Consider the following 16,255-nt stretch of genomic DNA (forward strand, 5'->3'; position numbering starts at 1 on the left):
ACCAGAACAACACTCGCGGTAACGGTTGCACAAAATACAAACAAAATGCAAACCACGCCCCCAAATATTTGGATGAGCCCCTGCCTTTATCTGAATTTGGTGTGGGCTAGCCTGTGCTGGGCTTGGTGTGGGCTCGCCTGTGCTGGGCTTGGTGTGGGCTCGCCTGTGCTGAGCTTGGTGTGGGCTAGCCCATGCTGGTCTTGGTGTGGGCTAGCCCGTGCTGGGCTTGGTGTGGGCTAGCCTGTGCTGGGCTTGGTGTGGGCTAGCCTGTGCTGGGCTTGGTGTGGGCTAGCCTGTGCTGGGCTTGGTGTGGGCTAGCCTGTGCTGGGCTTGGTGTGGGCTAGCCCGTGCTGGGCTTGGTGTGGGCTAGCCTGTGCTGGGCTTGGTGTGGGCTAGCCCATGCTGGGCTTGGTGTGGGCTAGCCTGTGCTGGGCTTGTTGAGGGCTGGGCTTGGTGTGGGCTAGCCCGTGCTGGGCTTGTTGAGGGCTAGCCTTAGCTGGGCTTGGTGTGGGCTAGCCTTAGCTGGGCTTGCTGTGGGCTAGCCTGTGCTGGGCTTGGTGAGGGCTAGCCTTAGCTGGACTTGGTGAGGGCTAGCCTTAGCTGGGCTTGGTGAGGGCTAGCCCGTGCTGGGCTTGGTGAGGGCTAGCCTTAGCTGGGTTTGGTGAGGGCTAGACTTAGCTGGGCTTGCTGTGGGCTAGCCCGTGCTGGGCTTGGTATGGGCTAGCCCACGCTGGGCTTGGTAAGGAATGGCCCCTGTTGGGCTTGGTTTTGGATGGGCCGTGTTGGGCTTGTGTGGGCTAGCCCGTGCTGGGCTTGGTGTGGGCTAGCCCGTGCTGGGCTTGGTGTGGGCTAGCCCGTGCTGGGCTTGGTGTGGGCTAGCCCGTGCTGGGCTTGGTGTGGGCTAGCCTGTGCTGGGCTTGGTGTGGGCTAGCCCGTGCCCACCTTGCCCAACAAATATTTTCATGTTTTCTGGGTATGAATGTTACATTGGCATTTTACCAGAGTTAACATGTAAAAGGACAGAGACTTGGATAAACCTGTTGCTGACACATGAGCTGGAGATACACATGTCAGCAGGGCCAGTCTGGACTTAGGAGGCCCAGGAAATAACAGTCTCTAATTAAGCAAAGGGATTTCACACACTCAACACAAGTATTTGTGTTGCTAAAAGAGAGAGAGAGCGAAACACAGAGAGAGACAGAGGTTCACATAGAGACACACAGAGAGCGAAACAGAGAGAGAGAGAGAGAGACACAGAGAGAGAGACACAGAGAGAGAGAGACACACAGAGAAAGAGAGAGAGAGAGAGAGACAGAGAAAGAGAGAGAGAGAAACACACAGAGACAGGGAAGAGACGGGGACAGCCATAGTTGTGACTTATCCCGGGGACAGCCATAGTTGTGACTTATCCCGGGGACAGCCATAGTTGTGACTTATCCCTTATCCTTATCCTGAGTAACATATTGCACGTGTAATTGGAGTGTAATGAATGAGGGAACAATCTTGCATATGTTCATAATTTCAATATCTTTATTTGTCTTTAAAAAATTATGAAATTATAAAAAGTTGACATTATTCAACAAGGTAAAACAAACACATATAAATATTTGAGTGTGAATGCTTGTTTTACATTTTTCGCCCCCTGCACTAAATAATAATAAATATGATGCTCTGGGTATATGCCCAGTTTAGTTTCCATGTTTTACAGTGCAGTTCAGGGTATGACAGAATCACTCAAAACGTTTCAGAGGGTCAAGAAGTGGTGTAGGTTTGGGCCATTTAGTTGGTGTTGGTGAAGGCCTGGTAGAGGGCGGTGAGCTGGGCCTTCAGGTCCTGGGCGTAGGGGTCCAGCTTGTCCTTCAGGTCCTCAGCATAGGGGGCCAGGCTCTGCTGCACCATCTGAGCTCTGGTGGTCAGCTCGCTCTGGAGGTTCTCGGCCAGGGGGGCCACTCTCTTCTGGAAGTCCTGCAGGCGCAGGTCCACTTTCTGCTTCAGCTCATCCGTGTAGGGACCCAGCTGGGACTGCAGCTCCTTCACACTCTGCTCCAGACTCCCCTTCAGCTCCTCACTCTTCTGGAGCAGGGTGGCCCTCAGGGTCTCGGAGTCCAGGGACTCTGCATAGGGAGCCAGATCCTGTTTCAGCTGCTCCACTCTCTGCTGGACTTGGGTCTTCATCTCCTCTGCGTAGGGCTCCAGTTTCCCCTTGACACTGCCCAGGTCTTGCTCCAGACGCTCTCTCAGCACCTCAGCCTCCTGGGTAATCTTGGTCATCAGGTCCTTGGCTGCAGGAGGAAGCTGCTCCTGAAGGGAGACTGCGTATTGGCTGGCCACGTCAGCGCTCTCTGTGATGCGGTCACTGCAGGAGAGGAGAGGGGTCTGGTCAGGTCAGGATTCTAGTTTTATTTATTGATTTTATTTTACTTACTGTAACTAGGCAAGTCAGTTAAGAACTAATTAATTTTTACAATGACGGCCTACCCCGGGCAAACCCTCCCCTAACCCAGACGACGTGGGCCAATTGTGCACCACCCTATGCAACTCCCAATCACAGCCGGTTGGGATACAGCCCAGGATTGTCTGTAGTGATGCCTCTAGCACTAGAATGCAGTGCCTTAGACCGCTGCGCCACTCAGGTGACTAGTACTCTGAGAGGGCTTCCACTACAGACATTACACACATGTTATGACAACTAGATCACTAGTTGTCATAACAACTAAATGACTTACTTGACATCCTGTCCCAACTGAGACTTCCTGATCATCTGGACGGTGTCATCGGCAGTTTTTGTTGCCTTGGCAACATAGTCCCAGAAGGCATCTGTCAGCTGCTCCAGCTGTGGCTTGGGCTCATCGGCATAGAATAGGTTAGCATGGCAACCTGTTGGGGCGTGGAAGTAGAGTTAGTTCCTGTGAAACTGCTAGTTTAACCTGACCTGCTTTATGACCTTACACTGTTCAAGGAGGTTGAAGTAGGCCAGGTTTAAAATAATAATCATTCTAATAATCTTGTTGCATTCAAAAGGTTTCAATAATTTTTTTTTACAGAGTAGTTATGGTTGTGGTAACATTAGATGTTACTTACCAGAGAGTATAGCAATTGCAAGCACCGCCAACACCTTCATATTTGCGTTTCTCACTGAAACAGAAACATCACTAATCAATTACACTTCAAATACATTTGAATCTTAGAAACCTAAAATCCTAGTTCCTCAACACCTTGTTTTAAATCTCAGCATTGGCCTCACCTGTTTTTTTCCTGGTGTATCTCTGTGTATTCAGTCTGTCTGTGTGTCTATCAGGCCAGTGCCATGCTGTATATATAGTCGAAACCAGAGCTGTAGATGTAAGCCCAAAGTCCAGGAGTCACTGCCATGTCACCTCTCTTCCTGCTTCTGCTACAACTCCTTGCTGGCTGTCATCACATGACTGTGCGGTTACTATATTGACATGCACACACACACACATGCACATACAATACACAATGACAATACATTATTTTGTTACGTTCATATTCATTCTCTGAGCCTGACAGACTGAACATAGACAGACCAGACTTGATTAACCTGGCTTTGATTTAACTTCAATATGTTTCCTTTGGGAATCTCCCCCACCAACACCATGGTCCTTTTTATTGGTTATATTCTAATTAGACAACTGTGCATGGTCATTTTTATTGGTTATATTCTAATTAGACAACTGTGCATGGTCCTTTTTATTGGTTATATTCTAATTAGACAACTGTGCATGGTCCTTTTTATTGGTTATATTCTAATTAGACAACTGTGCATGGTCCTTTTTATTGGTTATATTCTAATTAGACAACTGTGCATGGACCTGGACCATTCTACTGAAAGCCTCATTCTAGAGAAGACTTAAAGTCGGGGATGCAACTTTCACTGGGGACGGGGGACGGGGACATGTCCCCCACACATTTTGAAATTGTATTTTTGTCGCCCACAGTTTTATCATTGGAATGTGATACAAAACAGCCAACTGTGTGCTTTAGGACCATGCGGACATCTCCGAGCGGTTGGGTAGTCTGTTTGGAGTGTTTATCCGACTGGATAAAAAATATATAAATAATTTTCTAAAATATGCCCCCCACTTCTAAAACCCCTGCTTACAGTAATACTAATGAGTAAAGGTATTTCACTGCTGATGGCCAGCAGATAACCATAAACATGTCCACACCACAGACACTTTGTAATCAGGTCAAGCAATAAGACCACAACCACATATATAATACTAACTAGATTATACGGATGCTGGCATTAGTACATTTCACTTTTCAATTTGGTGCTTTTCGACAAGGACATGATTTCATTCTAGACATCCTGGCGTTTGTTCAGCCATCAACACTAGCATCCCAACGGTTGTGTCACCTCAACTGCCAACGCAAACCTATAGCGCAGTGTCAACCTTCACACATTTTAGACATCACTGGGGTCAGAGGTTATTTGAGGTGTTGAACGTTGCACTGTAGTGCATTTACATAGGGAATAGTAGATTCCAGGCAACACCCTCTCCTTATTCTACGCTCTATAGAGTGGCATTGTGATGGTTTGTAATAAGGCACAGTGGGCAGATAGGAGGTTTAGAACTCAACTTCTGACTTCAAAACTCCAGATTACCAGGATGTGACATCATGAATAACCCAAGTGATGTAGAATGAGTGCTGTGAAGATTCTCAATCTGGCCATTCTCTGGGTAGATTGATCCACCTTTTTGACATGGTAATGTTGTTCCCAGATACTTCTTTGCGCAATAACCCAGGGGTGAGGTTATGACAAGGTCAATTACCAGTATAGCACAGTAACCCACTATCCATTTAAACAGAATAACTACAGTATGACAAAGGGGGAGCTTTACTTTGAAAAATGGAAGTCTACTGTAACATTTAATTGATTCCAAATAAGTTCCTAGACACCATACATTATCTACTAGCTATTGTGAAATCACATCTAATGAATAGACTGGGCCCATGTGGCCCCTAACATTAGACCCTATCACAGTGTGTATGGGCCAGGGTCAAATGAACTTTGGTCAGACAACTGACACATGGAAGTGCTTGAACACATGACCTCACAGTTAAACTGAAAACTATATCATAGAATATATTCTGGGAGTCAATGCCAGCTGGCTGGACATCAAACTTAAACTGACTATAAATCAATACCATATCTGATCAGACTGTGATACTTCATGAAGGTTGGGAGGAAGGTGTTGTCTGGACAAAGTGCTATTTATGTCTGAGAAATGGCTGTGATTGGCTCAGAGAATGGCTGATTCGATCTGAGACTTTCTGTGCCATCAAGGAAAAATCCATGAAACCGACCTGGTGTGAACCAGATACTCACTATCAGCATTGTAGAGTTGTAGCATCATATATAAAGACCAAGATACATTATGGTTGAGAGAAAGGAACAGGCTAGTGTATGTAAAAGTGCATAAGCCTCAATACAACACAATACATCTACCCTCAGATGATATTAAGAGTAACAGACCTGTATAGCTGCAAGGCAACAAGTGTCCCGCTGCACATGTATCACTACTGCATATCATTGAAAAACTATAGACAAGGGGATTGAATGGAGATGTGTTTATCAGCATGCAGTCCCAGGAGATTGGTCGTCACTGAGTATCTCTGATCACTACTTTATGTTCCAAACTCTGTTTGCGACACTTTACCCAGAGGTGATGATAACGCAGTGCTCTCCTGTGCGCTCTGGGTCCAGGGGTTCATTGGGACAGGTCCAGGGTGAGTTGTAAGGACATAACTGGGCTGGGTCAAGTAGACAGGTGCTGAGTGGTGCACTGCGGTCTGAGGGTTTATGATTTGGAGCACTGCTGACAGCGAGGCACTGGCTCCTGGACTTTGTGTTCCTTACTGTCCTGCTCACTATATATACAGGCCAGGACACGGCTGAAACTACAGTCACTGCAGACTGGACTCACCAACACACTCATACACAAAGACGGTAAGCTGGATTCTACAAATCCATGGTATTATTTGATAGCATTCCATAATGTTTTTTTTTCTGGTGGATTACAATGCTTTAAGTGATTGTTGCTTTATTTCACAGAATCTGATTGAGAGTCATGAAGGTTCTTGTGGTGCTCGCTCTGGCTGTATTCACTGGTGAGTGGGATACAAGAATATTTCAGATTATAAGTGAAATTTATAGAGCTGAAGTACAACAACCTAATACCTTCCATCAATCTACCAAATTCATTTTAAGTCAATAGTCAATAATAACCACGGCAGAGGGAATATACTTTTCTAGTTACCTTAATGCCCCAACAGGTTGCCATGCCTAACCAGTAATGACCCTGAAATATACAATTTCACAACAACTAACTCTTCTGCTACGCCCCAACAGGTTGCCATGCCTAACCAGTAATGACGCTGAAATATACAATTTCACAACAACTAACTCTTCTGCTACGCCCCAACAGGTTGCCATGCCTAACCAGTAATGACCCTGAAATATACAATTTCACAACAACTAACTCTTCTGCTACGCCCCAACAGGTTGCCATGCCTAACCAGTAATGACCCTGAAATATATCATTTCACAACAACTAACTCTTCTGCTACGCCCCAACAGGTTGCCATGCCTAACCAGTAATGACCCTGAAATATATCATTTCACAACAACTAACTCTTCTGCTACGCCCCAACAGGTTGCCATGCCTAACCAGTAATGACCCTGAAAAATACAATTTCACAACAACTAACTCTTCTGCTACGCCCCAACAGGTTGCCATGCCTAACCAGTAATGACCCTGAAATATACAATTTCACAACAACTAACTCTTCTGCTACGCCCCAACAGGTTGCCATGCCTAACCAGTAATGACCCTGAAATATACAATTTCACAACAACTAACTCTTCTGCTACGCCCCAACAGGTTGCCATGCCTAACCAGTAATGACCCTGAAAAATACAATTTCACAACAACTAACTCTTCTGCTACGCCCCAACAGGCTGCCATGCTAACCTGTTCTACGCTGATGAGCCTAAACCACAGCTGGAGCAGCTGACAGATGCCTTCTGGGACTACGTTGCCAAGGCAACGCAAACGGCCGAAGACACCGTCCAGATGATCAGGAAGTCTCAGCTGGGACAGGATGTCAAGTAAGTAATATGATCTGTGATGTAGTTGTCATAACGTGTGGAATGTCTGTAGTCGAATCGCTCAGATTACCAGGATGGGGACCTGAACTGACCCCCCTCTCCTCTCCTCTCCTGCAGTGGCCGCATCACAGAGAGTGCTTATGTGGCCAGCCAATACGCCATCTCCCTGCAGGAGCAGCTCCCTTCTGCAGCCAAGGACCTGATGACCAAGATTACCCAGGAGGCTGAGGTGCTGAGAGAGCATCTGGAGCAAGACCTGGGCAGTGTCAAGGGGAAACTGGAGCCCTACGCAGAGGAGATGAAGACCCAAGTCCAGCAGAGAGTGGAGCAGCTGAAACAGGATCTGGCTCCCTATGCAGAGTCCCTGGACTCCGAGACCCTGAGGGCCACCCTGCTCCAGAAGAGTGAGGAGCTGAAGGGGAGTCTGGAGCAGAGTGTGAAGGAGCTGCAGTCCCAGCTGGGTCCCTACACGGATGAGCTGAAGCAGAAAGTGGACCTGCGCCTGCAGGACTTCCAGAAGAGAGTGGCCCCCCTGGCCGAGAACCTCCAGAGCGAGCTGACCACCAGAGCTCAGATGGTGCAGCAGAGCCTGGCCCCTTATGCTGAGGACCTGAAGGACAAGCTGGACCCCTACGCCCAGGACCTGAAGGCCCAGCTCACCGCCCTCTACCAGGCCTTCACCAACACCAACTAAATCACAAACACTTTCCTCCATCTGACTACTCTTGCCCTCTTGATGACTGTATTCTCCCTTCAAAGCCTTAGAACATACCACCGTTGTCAATAGAATGAGGGCGAGTTTACAAAGATGAACTTGGTAATGCAGAACAGGCCCATTCTGTATTTTGTATAAACTGAATTGGCTCTGATGAGTCAATGACATCTTTGTATTTTGTTTGTTTGTTATCTGAAGGTTGGTCAGTGACTGTGCCATGTTGATGTTGTTAATTTATGGAAATAAAAAGTGAAACTAAACATAACTTAAATGTATCGTGTCTGATGTGTCGTGTCTATGATGCTAATTTAAATCATTTAAGCTACTTCCCCAAATTATAAAGTGGTGATAAGGGTATGAGGTGGAAAGTCATATTAGCACATTCAAATAGTACATAAACATTGTCCAATAAGACTGGTTGCATGTAAGACTACTGTATGCTGCTGATCCAGTCATCTCTCTTCAACATAAGCAAATGCGTCAGAAATATCAGAAATAAGTGTGTATCACAGCATAAACAAATCTTGAATATGTTTAAATATTACATTAACATTTTAGTCATTTAGCAGATGCTCTTATCCACAGCGATTTACAATTAGTGCATTCATCTTAAGATAGCTAGGTGGGACAACCACATATCTCAGTCATAGTAAGTACATTTCTTCTCATTAAAATAGCTAAATATCTTACTCAAAGGGAGAGTAAAAGCTATTAGGATTATAGCCTGCAGTGTTTGTCTTGGAAGTGGAAGCCATAATTACAATCTCTGTGTTGTGATAATTGTGTTGTTTGTTGTATAATCTGTTAGTTCATATGCCTTGACACAGTGATATACTATAGACCTATAGCCGAGACAATAGGAAGACACAGTGGCAGAATAAATTCAACCGCACATTTGTTTCATTACAAAACCGGAGAGCAACATCTGTCTGGTGAAGTCCACAAAACATATTGCATGTAACAAACAGTTACATGACCTACAGCAGGTCAATCAAGTTAATATTTCAGACATTTTCAAACTACTGAACAACTATTGATTTAGAACAGTGGAGTTACTGCAGGTCTCAAAGAAAACAGGAGCCTCCACTATTCCAGCACCATTTCAACTTCAACATTTCAACATCCTCAAATCACTGATGTTTAGTCTAATACAGTTGCAACTAAAAGACTCCCGAAACAATTTAGTCCAATCAACGTAAGCTAAAAATCATGTGGCTGTCCATGGTATTGATTTGTGTGTGTGTGTGTGTGTGTGTGTGTGTGTGTGTGTGTGTGTGTGTGTGTGTGTGTGTGTGTGTGTGTGTGTGTGTGTGTGTGTGTGTGTGTGTGTGTGTGTGTGTGTGTGTGTGTGTGTGTGTGTGTGTGTGTGTGTGTGTGTGTGTGTGTGTGTGTGTGTGTGTGTGTGTGTGTGTGTGTGTGTGTGTGTGTGTGTGTGTAGAAAAAACATGTTGACTCACCCTACTTGAAGAGAAACGCCAATGTCATCCTGCTCTCTTTCATGTTGACGAAACGGTCTATGACTGTCATACAGTACACGCTTTTAGTGGTTGTTGTCCTAGGCTACTGGGCTAAAATGCTTGCTCGCTAGCCTAACTTCCTTTCATGTGCAACGATTAGCCAGTTAGTTAACATTAGCCTACTACTTCTCCCAAGTGGCGCAGCTGTCATCTCCTGAGTGGCACAGCGGTCTAAGGCACTGCATCTCAGTGCAAGAGGTGTCACTACAGTCCCTGGTTCGATTCCAGGATGTATCACATCTGGCCATGATTGGGAGTCACATAGGGCGGTGCACGATTGGCCCAGCGTCGGGGTAGGCCAGGATAGGCCATCATTGTAAATAACAATTTGTTCTTAACTGACTTGCCTGGTTAAATAAAAAATTAAAACATCTACTGTAGCTACATATTGAACTCCCATCCTCTGAGGCCAGGGGCACAATGTATGAATTAACATTTGGAACCAAATCCCTATCTCCATCCATGGCTAATTTAATTAAGAGAAGGCCACCAGAGGACAACAACACAATGAGATGCAACAATCCAAGTTTTTTTTCTTTTGATGTGGTGTGATGTGAATCCAAATCCAAACTGGATTCCCTAAACACTTTTTATTGGTGCGCCAGGACCAATCACAGTTGAGTTCACTCAGTTTAGCTTGAAATATATAAATGATTGTATATGTTTTATTGGTACATTTTGGGGGGGAAGGCTGGCTTCCCTTGGCATCCATGAATACACACCACTGGCAACAGCTTGCTTGCTCCTTCAACATAGTTTTAGAATGAATGCCATCTAGTGGCAGTTCATTGTTAATTCAGGGAATTATAAAGCCCTGTGCAATGATGGTGATTTACTGACCTCTTCACAGAAATCCGAAAATAACCATATATACAATGACCTGACAAACAGTCATATACAGCTCTCTCTACCCCCCCCCCCTCCTCTCCCTCTCCCTCTGAATTACTTGTAAAAACAACACAGTCCTGTAACACTATCTGAAATCCTATCACACCCCACAATCCCAAACCCCCTCCAAAGGTGGGTATGGAACATGTTCAGAGCTGTCTCTGCATGTCTGATGATGTACCTGTATCACCTATCCTCCCCCTCTCACCCTCTGGCTCTGCCAGGGCTTTCCCATGCCGCCTCACCCAGAGGAAAACAAAATTCCTTGGCTCTGCCCCAAACTGCCACTGGCACCAGTAACCATTAACCCTGCTGGGTTAGCCATGAACTTCCTTTGTTCAACATAATTACACTATCAACCTTATATAAATGGCCTGTCAAACGCTTTCTACTGGCCATACTGTTAACCCTCCAAACACTGTTAGACAAGCATATTAATTGTTTACTGTTACCTGCATTGGGTAGCAGAACGTATGTCCATAAAACAACTCTGTGAGAACAGGGAACATGACAACTCAGCATAAACCAAAAGTGGATGTTGATTTAGATCTTTGCCTGGTAGTAAGACTGTAAAACAAATCTCTGAGATCTGCCTTATTGCCACAGGGGTTCTACAGGGGTTCTGTGATGATAGACTGAGTAAAGGGCCCACATCTAAGCCTATAATGAACTGGCAAAAGGCTAATAGATAAGAACGACAAGAGACAAGTACGGAAATGGGCCTTACAGTGTTCCTTATGTTCCTTGGAGTAGCATTTTTACATGGTGAAGTGTGTTTCATTTATGGTCCTTGTGTTTGCTAGTGAACGGACACTGTATTTCTATGTAAAAAAGGGCATTGGAGGTGAGGTCAACCTATTGTTCGGTGCAAGTTGCCACCTGTCAGCTACAAAAGCAAAATCAGTGAGTCAGAAGCAGATGACTGACCATACACACACGGAGAATGGAATCAATCCTTCAAAACAGGACCCAGCTGAGTGCCCTTTGGCCCAGACACAGCCAGTTGTGGTGACATCAGAGACTCATGTGAAGTTAGAGGTGAGAGGTCTCATTCTGACCAGAGGTGACCAACTAACCACAAACCACAGTCCTCCAGCTCCCGTCACACCACTCCTGACTCCAAGATGAGCTGGCTGGGGTTATGAGAGTTCACTGCTAACCGACAACCTCTCATACACTGCCCTGGTAGACGCATATTACCACATCACCCATCCTTACAATGAGAGGGAACAAAGAAGTATATATTTTTAGGACAAGAGGAAGTGTCTTCTGTTACAGAACTCTGTAGAAGTTGGTCGGTCTGTCTGTTTACAGCTAGTTATGCCGTACCATCATTCTTCTTATTCTCTCTTTCACTTCCCTCTCGTTCTCTCTCCCTGTTTCTATGACCCCAATGTTCATGCCTTGAAAGCCATTACAAAAGCTCTACTGCACTACTCTTCATAACAGCTGTGCTGCTATCCCTGTCCCTCGTGGTCCCAGTTTTAATAGGACATGTCTGTCTGTCCCAGCAGGGAGAGCAGCAGTGGGTATTGAGTTCAGCTCAGGCTGAGACATTTAAATACAAAGAGTGAACCAAACCACAATCAAATCAAATTGTATTTGTCACATGCTTCATAAACAACAGGTGTTGTCTAACAGTGAAATGCGTATGGGCCTTTCCCAACAATGCAGAGAGAAAAAAAATAGAAAACATTATGGAAAAATAATAAACACGAGGAATAAACACACAATGAGTAACACTGTGCAAGGGTAGCAGGTAATTAAGGTAGATATGTACATATACAATACCAGTCAAAAGTTTTAGAACACCTACTCATTCAAGACTTATTCTTTATTTTTACTATTTTCTACATTGTAGAAATAACACATATGGAATAATGTTGTAACCAAAAAAGTGTTAAACAAATCAAAATATATTTGAGATTTGAAATTCTTCAAATAGCCACCCTTTGCCTTGATGTCGCAAACTCTTGGCATTCTCTCAACCAGCTTCACCTGGAATTATTTTCCAACAGTCTGGAAGAAGTTCCCACATATGCTGAGCACTTGTTGGCTGCTTTTCCTTCACTCTGCGGTCCAACTCATCACAAACCATCTCAATTTGGTTGAGGTCAGGGGATTGTGAAACCTAGGTCATCTGATGCAGTACTCCAACATTCTCCTTCTCTGTAAAATAGCCCTTACACAGACTGGAAGTGTGTTGGGTCATTGTCCTGTTGAAAAACAAATGATAGCCCCACTAAGCCCGAACCAGATGGGATAGACAATTGCTGCTGAATGCTGTGGTAGCCATGCTGGTTAAGTGTGCCTTGAATTCTGAATAAATCATAGACAATGTCACCAGCAAAGCACCCCCACACCACAACACCTCCTTTGTGCTTTATAGTGGGAAAAACACATGCAGAGATTATCCGTTCACCCACACACGGCAGTTGCAACCAAAAATCTCAAATTTGGACTCCAGACCCAAGGACAAATTTCCACAGGTCTAATGTCCATTGCTCGTGTTTCTTGGCCCAAGCAAGTCTCTTCTTATTATTGATGTCCTTTAGTAGTTGTTTCTTTGCAGCAATTCGACCATGAAGGCCTGATTCACACAGTCTCTGAACAGTTGATGTTGAGATGTGTCTGTTACTTGAACTCTGTGAAGCATTTATTTGGGCTGCAATTTCTGATGCTGGTAATTCTAATGAACTTATCCTCTGCAGGAGAGGAAACTCTGGGTCGTCCATTCTGGAGGGGGTCCTTATCCCCGGATTCCTACCGCAAACTAAACATTTTCATCTGGATCTTCACAACTAGCTAACCGCAATCCTGGATGACTACTCCTGGCTAGCGTTTCCATCCCAGAGCAAGCACCAATTTAGCTTGAAGCTAGCCCGGCCAGGGCTCCTGTGCTACCACCGAAGCATACTCCTGGGCTACAATATCGGCCTGCTAGTTACCAAGAGCTACTTGGAACCCTAATAATTCCACTACTGGTCTATCGACGTCACCGCACGAAGATGCAAAAACAGACTTACCCCCATCGCGACGCCCCCCCCCCCCCCCCAAAGGCTAACTTTCTAGCCCCTGCTATCTGCTAACTGCTAGCCCTTGCTAACTGCTTGCTTGCTAACCCGGTCTGCTAACTGCTAGCTTGCCCTGGTCTACTAACTGCTAGCCCATGCTAATTGCTTGCTTGCTAACCCGGCCTGCTAACTGCTAGCTTGCCCTGGTCTACTAGCTGCTAGCTTGTTTAGCTCCGGCCTACTAACTATTAGCATGTTAGCCTGCTAACTGTCTGAATCGCCGTGTCCCCAGCCAGCCCAACCACTCACTGGACCCATATGTTCTCTTGGCTACGCATGCCTCTCTCTAATATCAATATGCCTTGTCCATTACTGTCCTGGTTAGTGATTACTGTCTTATTTCACTGTAGAGCCTCTAGCCTGGCTCAATATGCCTTAACCAACCATGTTGTTCCACCTCCTACATATGTGATGACATCACCTGGTTTAAACATCTCTAGAGACTATATCTCTCTCTTCATTACTCAATGCCTAGGTTTACCTCCAATGTACTCACATCCTACCTTACCTTTGTCTGTACACTATGCCTTGAATCTATGCTATCGTGCCCAGAAACCTGCTCCTTTTACTCTCTGTTCTAAACGTGCTAGACGGCCAGTTCATATAGTCTTTAGCCGTACCCTTATCCTACTTCTCCTTTGTTCCTCTGGTGATGTGGATGTTAATCCAGGTCCTGCAGTGCCTTATCTCCACTCCCACCCCCCAGGTGCTCTCATTTGTTGACTTCTGTAAATGTAAAAGCCTTGGTTTCATGCATGTTAACATTAGAAGCCTACTCCCCAAGTTTGTTTTACTCACTGCTTTAGCATACTCTGCCAACCCAGATGTCTTAGCCGTGTCTGAATCCTGGCTTAGGAAAACCACCAAAAACCCTGAAATCTCCATTGCTAACTATAACGTTTTTCCGCCAAGATAGAACTGCCAAAGGGGGCGGTGTTGCAATTTACTGCAAAGATAGAAAGTAATACAGAACTCTGCAGGCTAAGTCTGTACCCAAACAATTTGAGCTTCTACTTCTAAATATTCACCTTTCCAGAAACAAGTATCTCACTGTTGCCGCTTGCTATAGACCTCCCTCTGCCCCCAGCTGTGCCCTCGATACTATATGTGAACTGATTGCCCCCCATCTATCTTCTGAGCTCTAGGTGACCTAAACTGGGACATGCTTAACACCCCGACCATCCTACAAACTAAGCTTGATGCCCTCAATCTCACACAAATTATCAATGAACCTACCAGGTACAACCCCAAATCAGTAAACACGGGCACCCTCATAGATGTCATCCTAACTAATTCGCCCTCCAAATACACCTCTGCTGTTTTCAATCAAGATCTCAGCGATCACTGCCTCATTGCCTTAATGCGTAAATGGGTTAGCGACCAAACGACCACCCCTCATCACTGTCAAACGCTCCCTGAAACACTTCTGCGAGCAGGCCTTTCTAATCGACCTGGCCGGGGTCTCCTGGAATGACATTGACATCATCCCGTCAGTAGATGATGCCTGGCTATTCTTTAAAAGTGCCTTCCTCACCATGTTAAATAAGCATGCCCCTCTCAAAAAATGTAGAACTAGGAATAGATATAGTCCTTGGTTCACGCCAGACCTGTCTGCCCTTGACCAGCACAAAAACATCCTGTGGCGTTCTGCATTAGCACCGAATAGCCCCCATGTTATGCAACTTCTCAGGGAAGTTAGGAACAAATATACACAGGCAGTTAGCAAAGCTAAGGTAAGCTTTTTCAAACAGAAATTTGCATTCTGTAGTACTAACTCAAAAAAAGTTCTGGGACACTGTAAAGTCCATGGAGAATAAGAGCACCTCCTCCCAGCTGCCCACTGCTCTGAGGCTAGGAAACATTGTCACCACCGATAAATCCGCTATAATTGAGAATTTCAATAAGCATTTCTATACGACTTTCCATGCTTTCCACATGGCTACCCCAACCACGGTCAACTGCCCGGCACCCTCCACAGCAACCCGCCAAAGCCCCCACCATTTCTCCTTTACCCAAATCCAGATAGCCGATGTTCTGAAAGAGCTGCAAAATCTGGACCCCTACAAATCAGCCGGGCTAGACAATCTGGACCGTCTCTTTCTAAAATTATCTGCCGAAATTGTTGCAATTTACTAGCCTGTTCAACCTCTCTTTCGTATCGTCTGAGATTCCCAAAGATTGGAAAGCTGCCGCGGTCATCCCCCTCTTCAAAGGGGGTGACACTCTAGACCCAAACTGCTACAGACCTATATCTATCCTACCCTGCCTTTCTAAGGTCTTCGAAAGCCTAGTTAACAAACAGATTACTGACCATTTCGAATCCCACCATACCTTCTCCGCTATGCAATCTAGTTTCAGAGCTGGTCATGGGTGCACCTCAGCCACGCTCAAGGTTCTAAACGACATCATAACCGCCATCGATAAGAGACATTACTGTGCAGCCGTATTCATCGACCTGGCCAAGGCTTTCGACTCTGTCAATCACAACATTCTTATTGGCACACTCGACAGCCTTGGTTTCTCAAATGATTGCCTCGCCTGGTTTACCAACTACTTCTCTGATAGAGTTCAGTGTGTCAAATTGGAGGGCCTGTTGTCTGGACCTCTGACAGTCTCTATGGGTGTGCCACAGGGTTCAATTCTCAGGCAGACTCTCTTTTCTGTATTTTTTATTTTTATTTATTTCACCTTTATTTAACCAGGTAGGCTAGTTGAGAACAAGTTCTCATTTGCAACTGCGACCTGGCCAAGATAAAGCATAGCAGTGTGAACAGACAACACAGAGTTACACATGGAGTAAACAATTAACAAGTCAATAACACAGTAGAAAGAAAAGGGGAGTCTATATACATTGTGTGCAAAAGGCATGAGGAGGTAGGCGAATAATTACAATTTTGCAGATTAACACTGGAGTGATAAATGA

The 16,255-nt window shown here is 45.3% G+C and overlaps 2 protein-coding genes and 1 long non-coding RNA gene across 3 annotated transcripts; 2 read left to right on the top strand and 1 right to left on the bottom strand.

Annotated features, from left to right (window-relative positions):
* Positions 1-1,508: 1,508 nt before the first annotated feature.
* Positions 1,509-3,554, bottom strand: LOC109906710 (apolipoprotein A-I). Its single transcript, XM_020504567.2, has 4 exons — positions 3,245-3,554; positions 3,082-3,135; positions 2,727-2,877; positions 1,509-2,356 (listed from the first exon to the last, which is right to left on the bottom strand). The coding sequence occupies exons 2-4, from the start codon at positions 3,119-3,121 to the stop codon at positions 1,780-1,782; spliced, it is 768 nt and encodes a 255-aa protein (XP_020360156.1). The 5' UTR covers positions 3,122-3,135; positions 3,245-3,554; the 3' UTR covers positions 1,509-1,779.
* Positions 3,555-5,884: 2,330 nt separating this feature from the next.
* LOC109906718 (apolipoprotein A-IV) lies at positions 5,885-8,128 on the top strand. The gene is made up of 4 exons (XM_031802493.1): positions 5,885-5,977; positions 6,083-6,138; positions 6,988-7,138; positions 7,256-8,128. Exons 2-4 carry the CDS (start codon positions 6,099-6,101, stop codon positions 7,830-7,832), a joined length of 768 nt encoding a protein of 255 aa, XP_031658353.1. The 5' UTR covers positions 5,885-5,977; positions 6,083-6,098; the 3' UTR covers positions 7,833-8,128.
* LOC116356566 (uncharacterized) lies at positions 6,145-6,943 on the top strand. Its single transcript, XR_004204964.1, has 2 exons — positions 6,145-6,303; positions 6,456-6,943. It is a non-coding gene; the product is annotated as an uncharacterized LOC116356566 (long non-coding RNA).
* Positions 8,129-16,255: the final 8,127 nt, after the last annotated feature.

Source organism: Oncorhynchus kisutch, linkage group LG2 (genome assembly GCF_002021735.2).
Source record: "Oncorhynchus kisutch isolate 150728-3 linkage group LG2, Okis_V2, whole genome shotgun sequence".
Classification (NCBI taxonomy): Eukaryota; Metazoa; Chordata; class Actinopteri; order Salmoniformes; family Salmonidae; genus Oncorhynchus; species Oncorhynchus kisutch.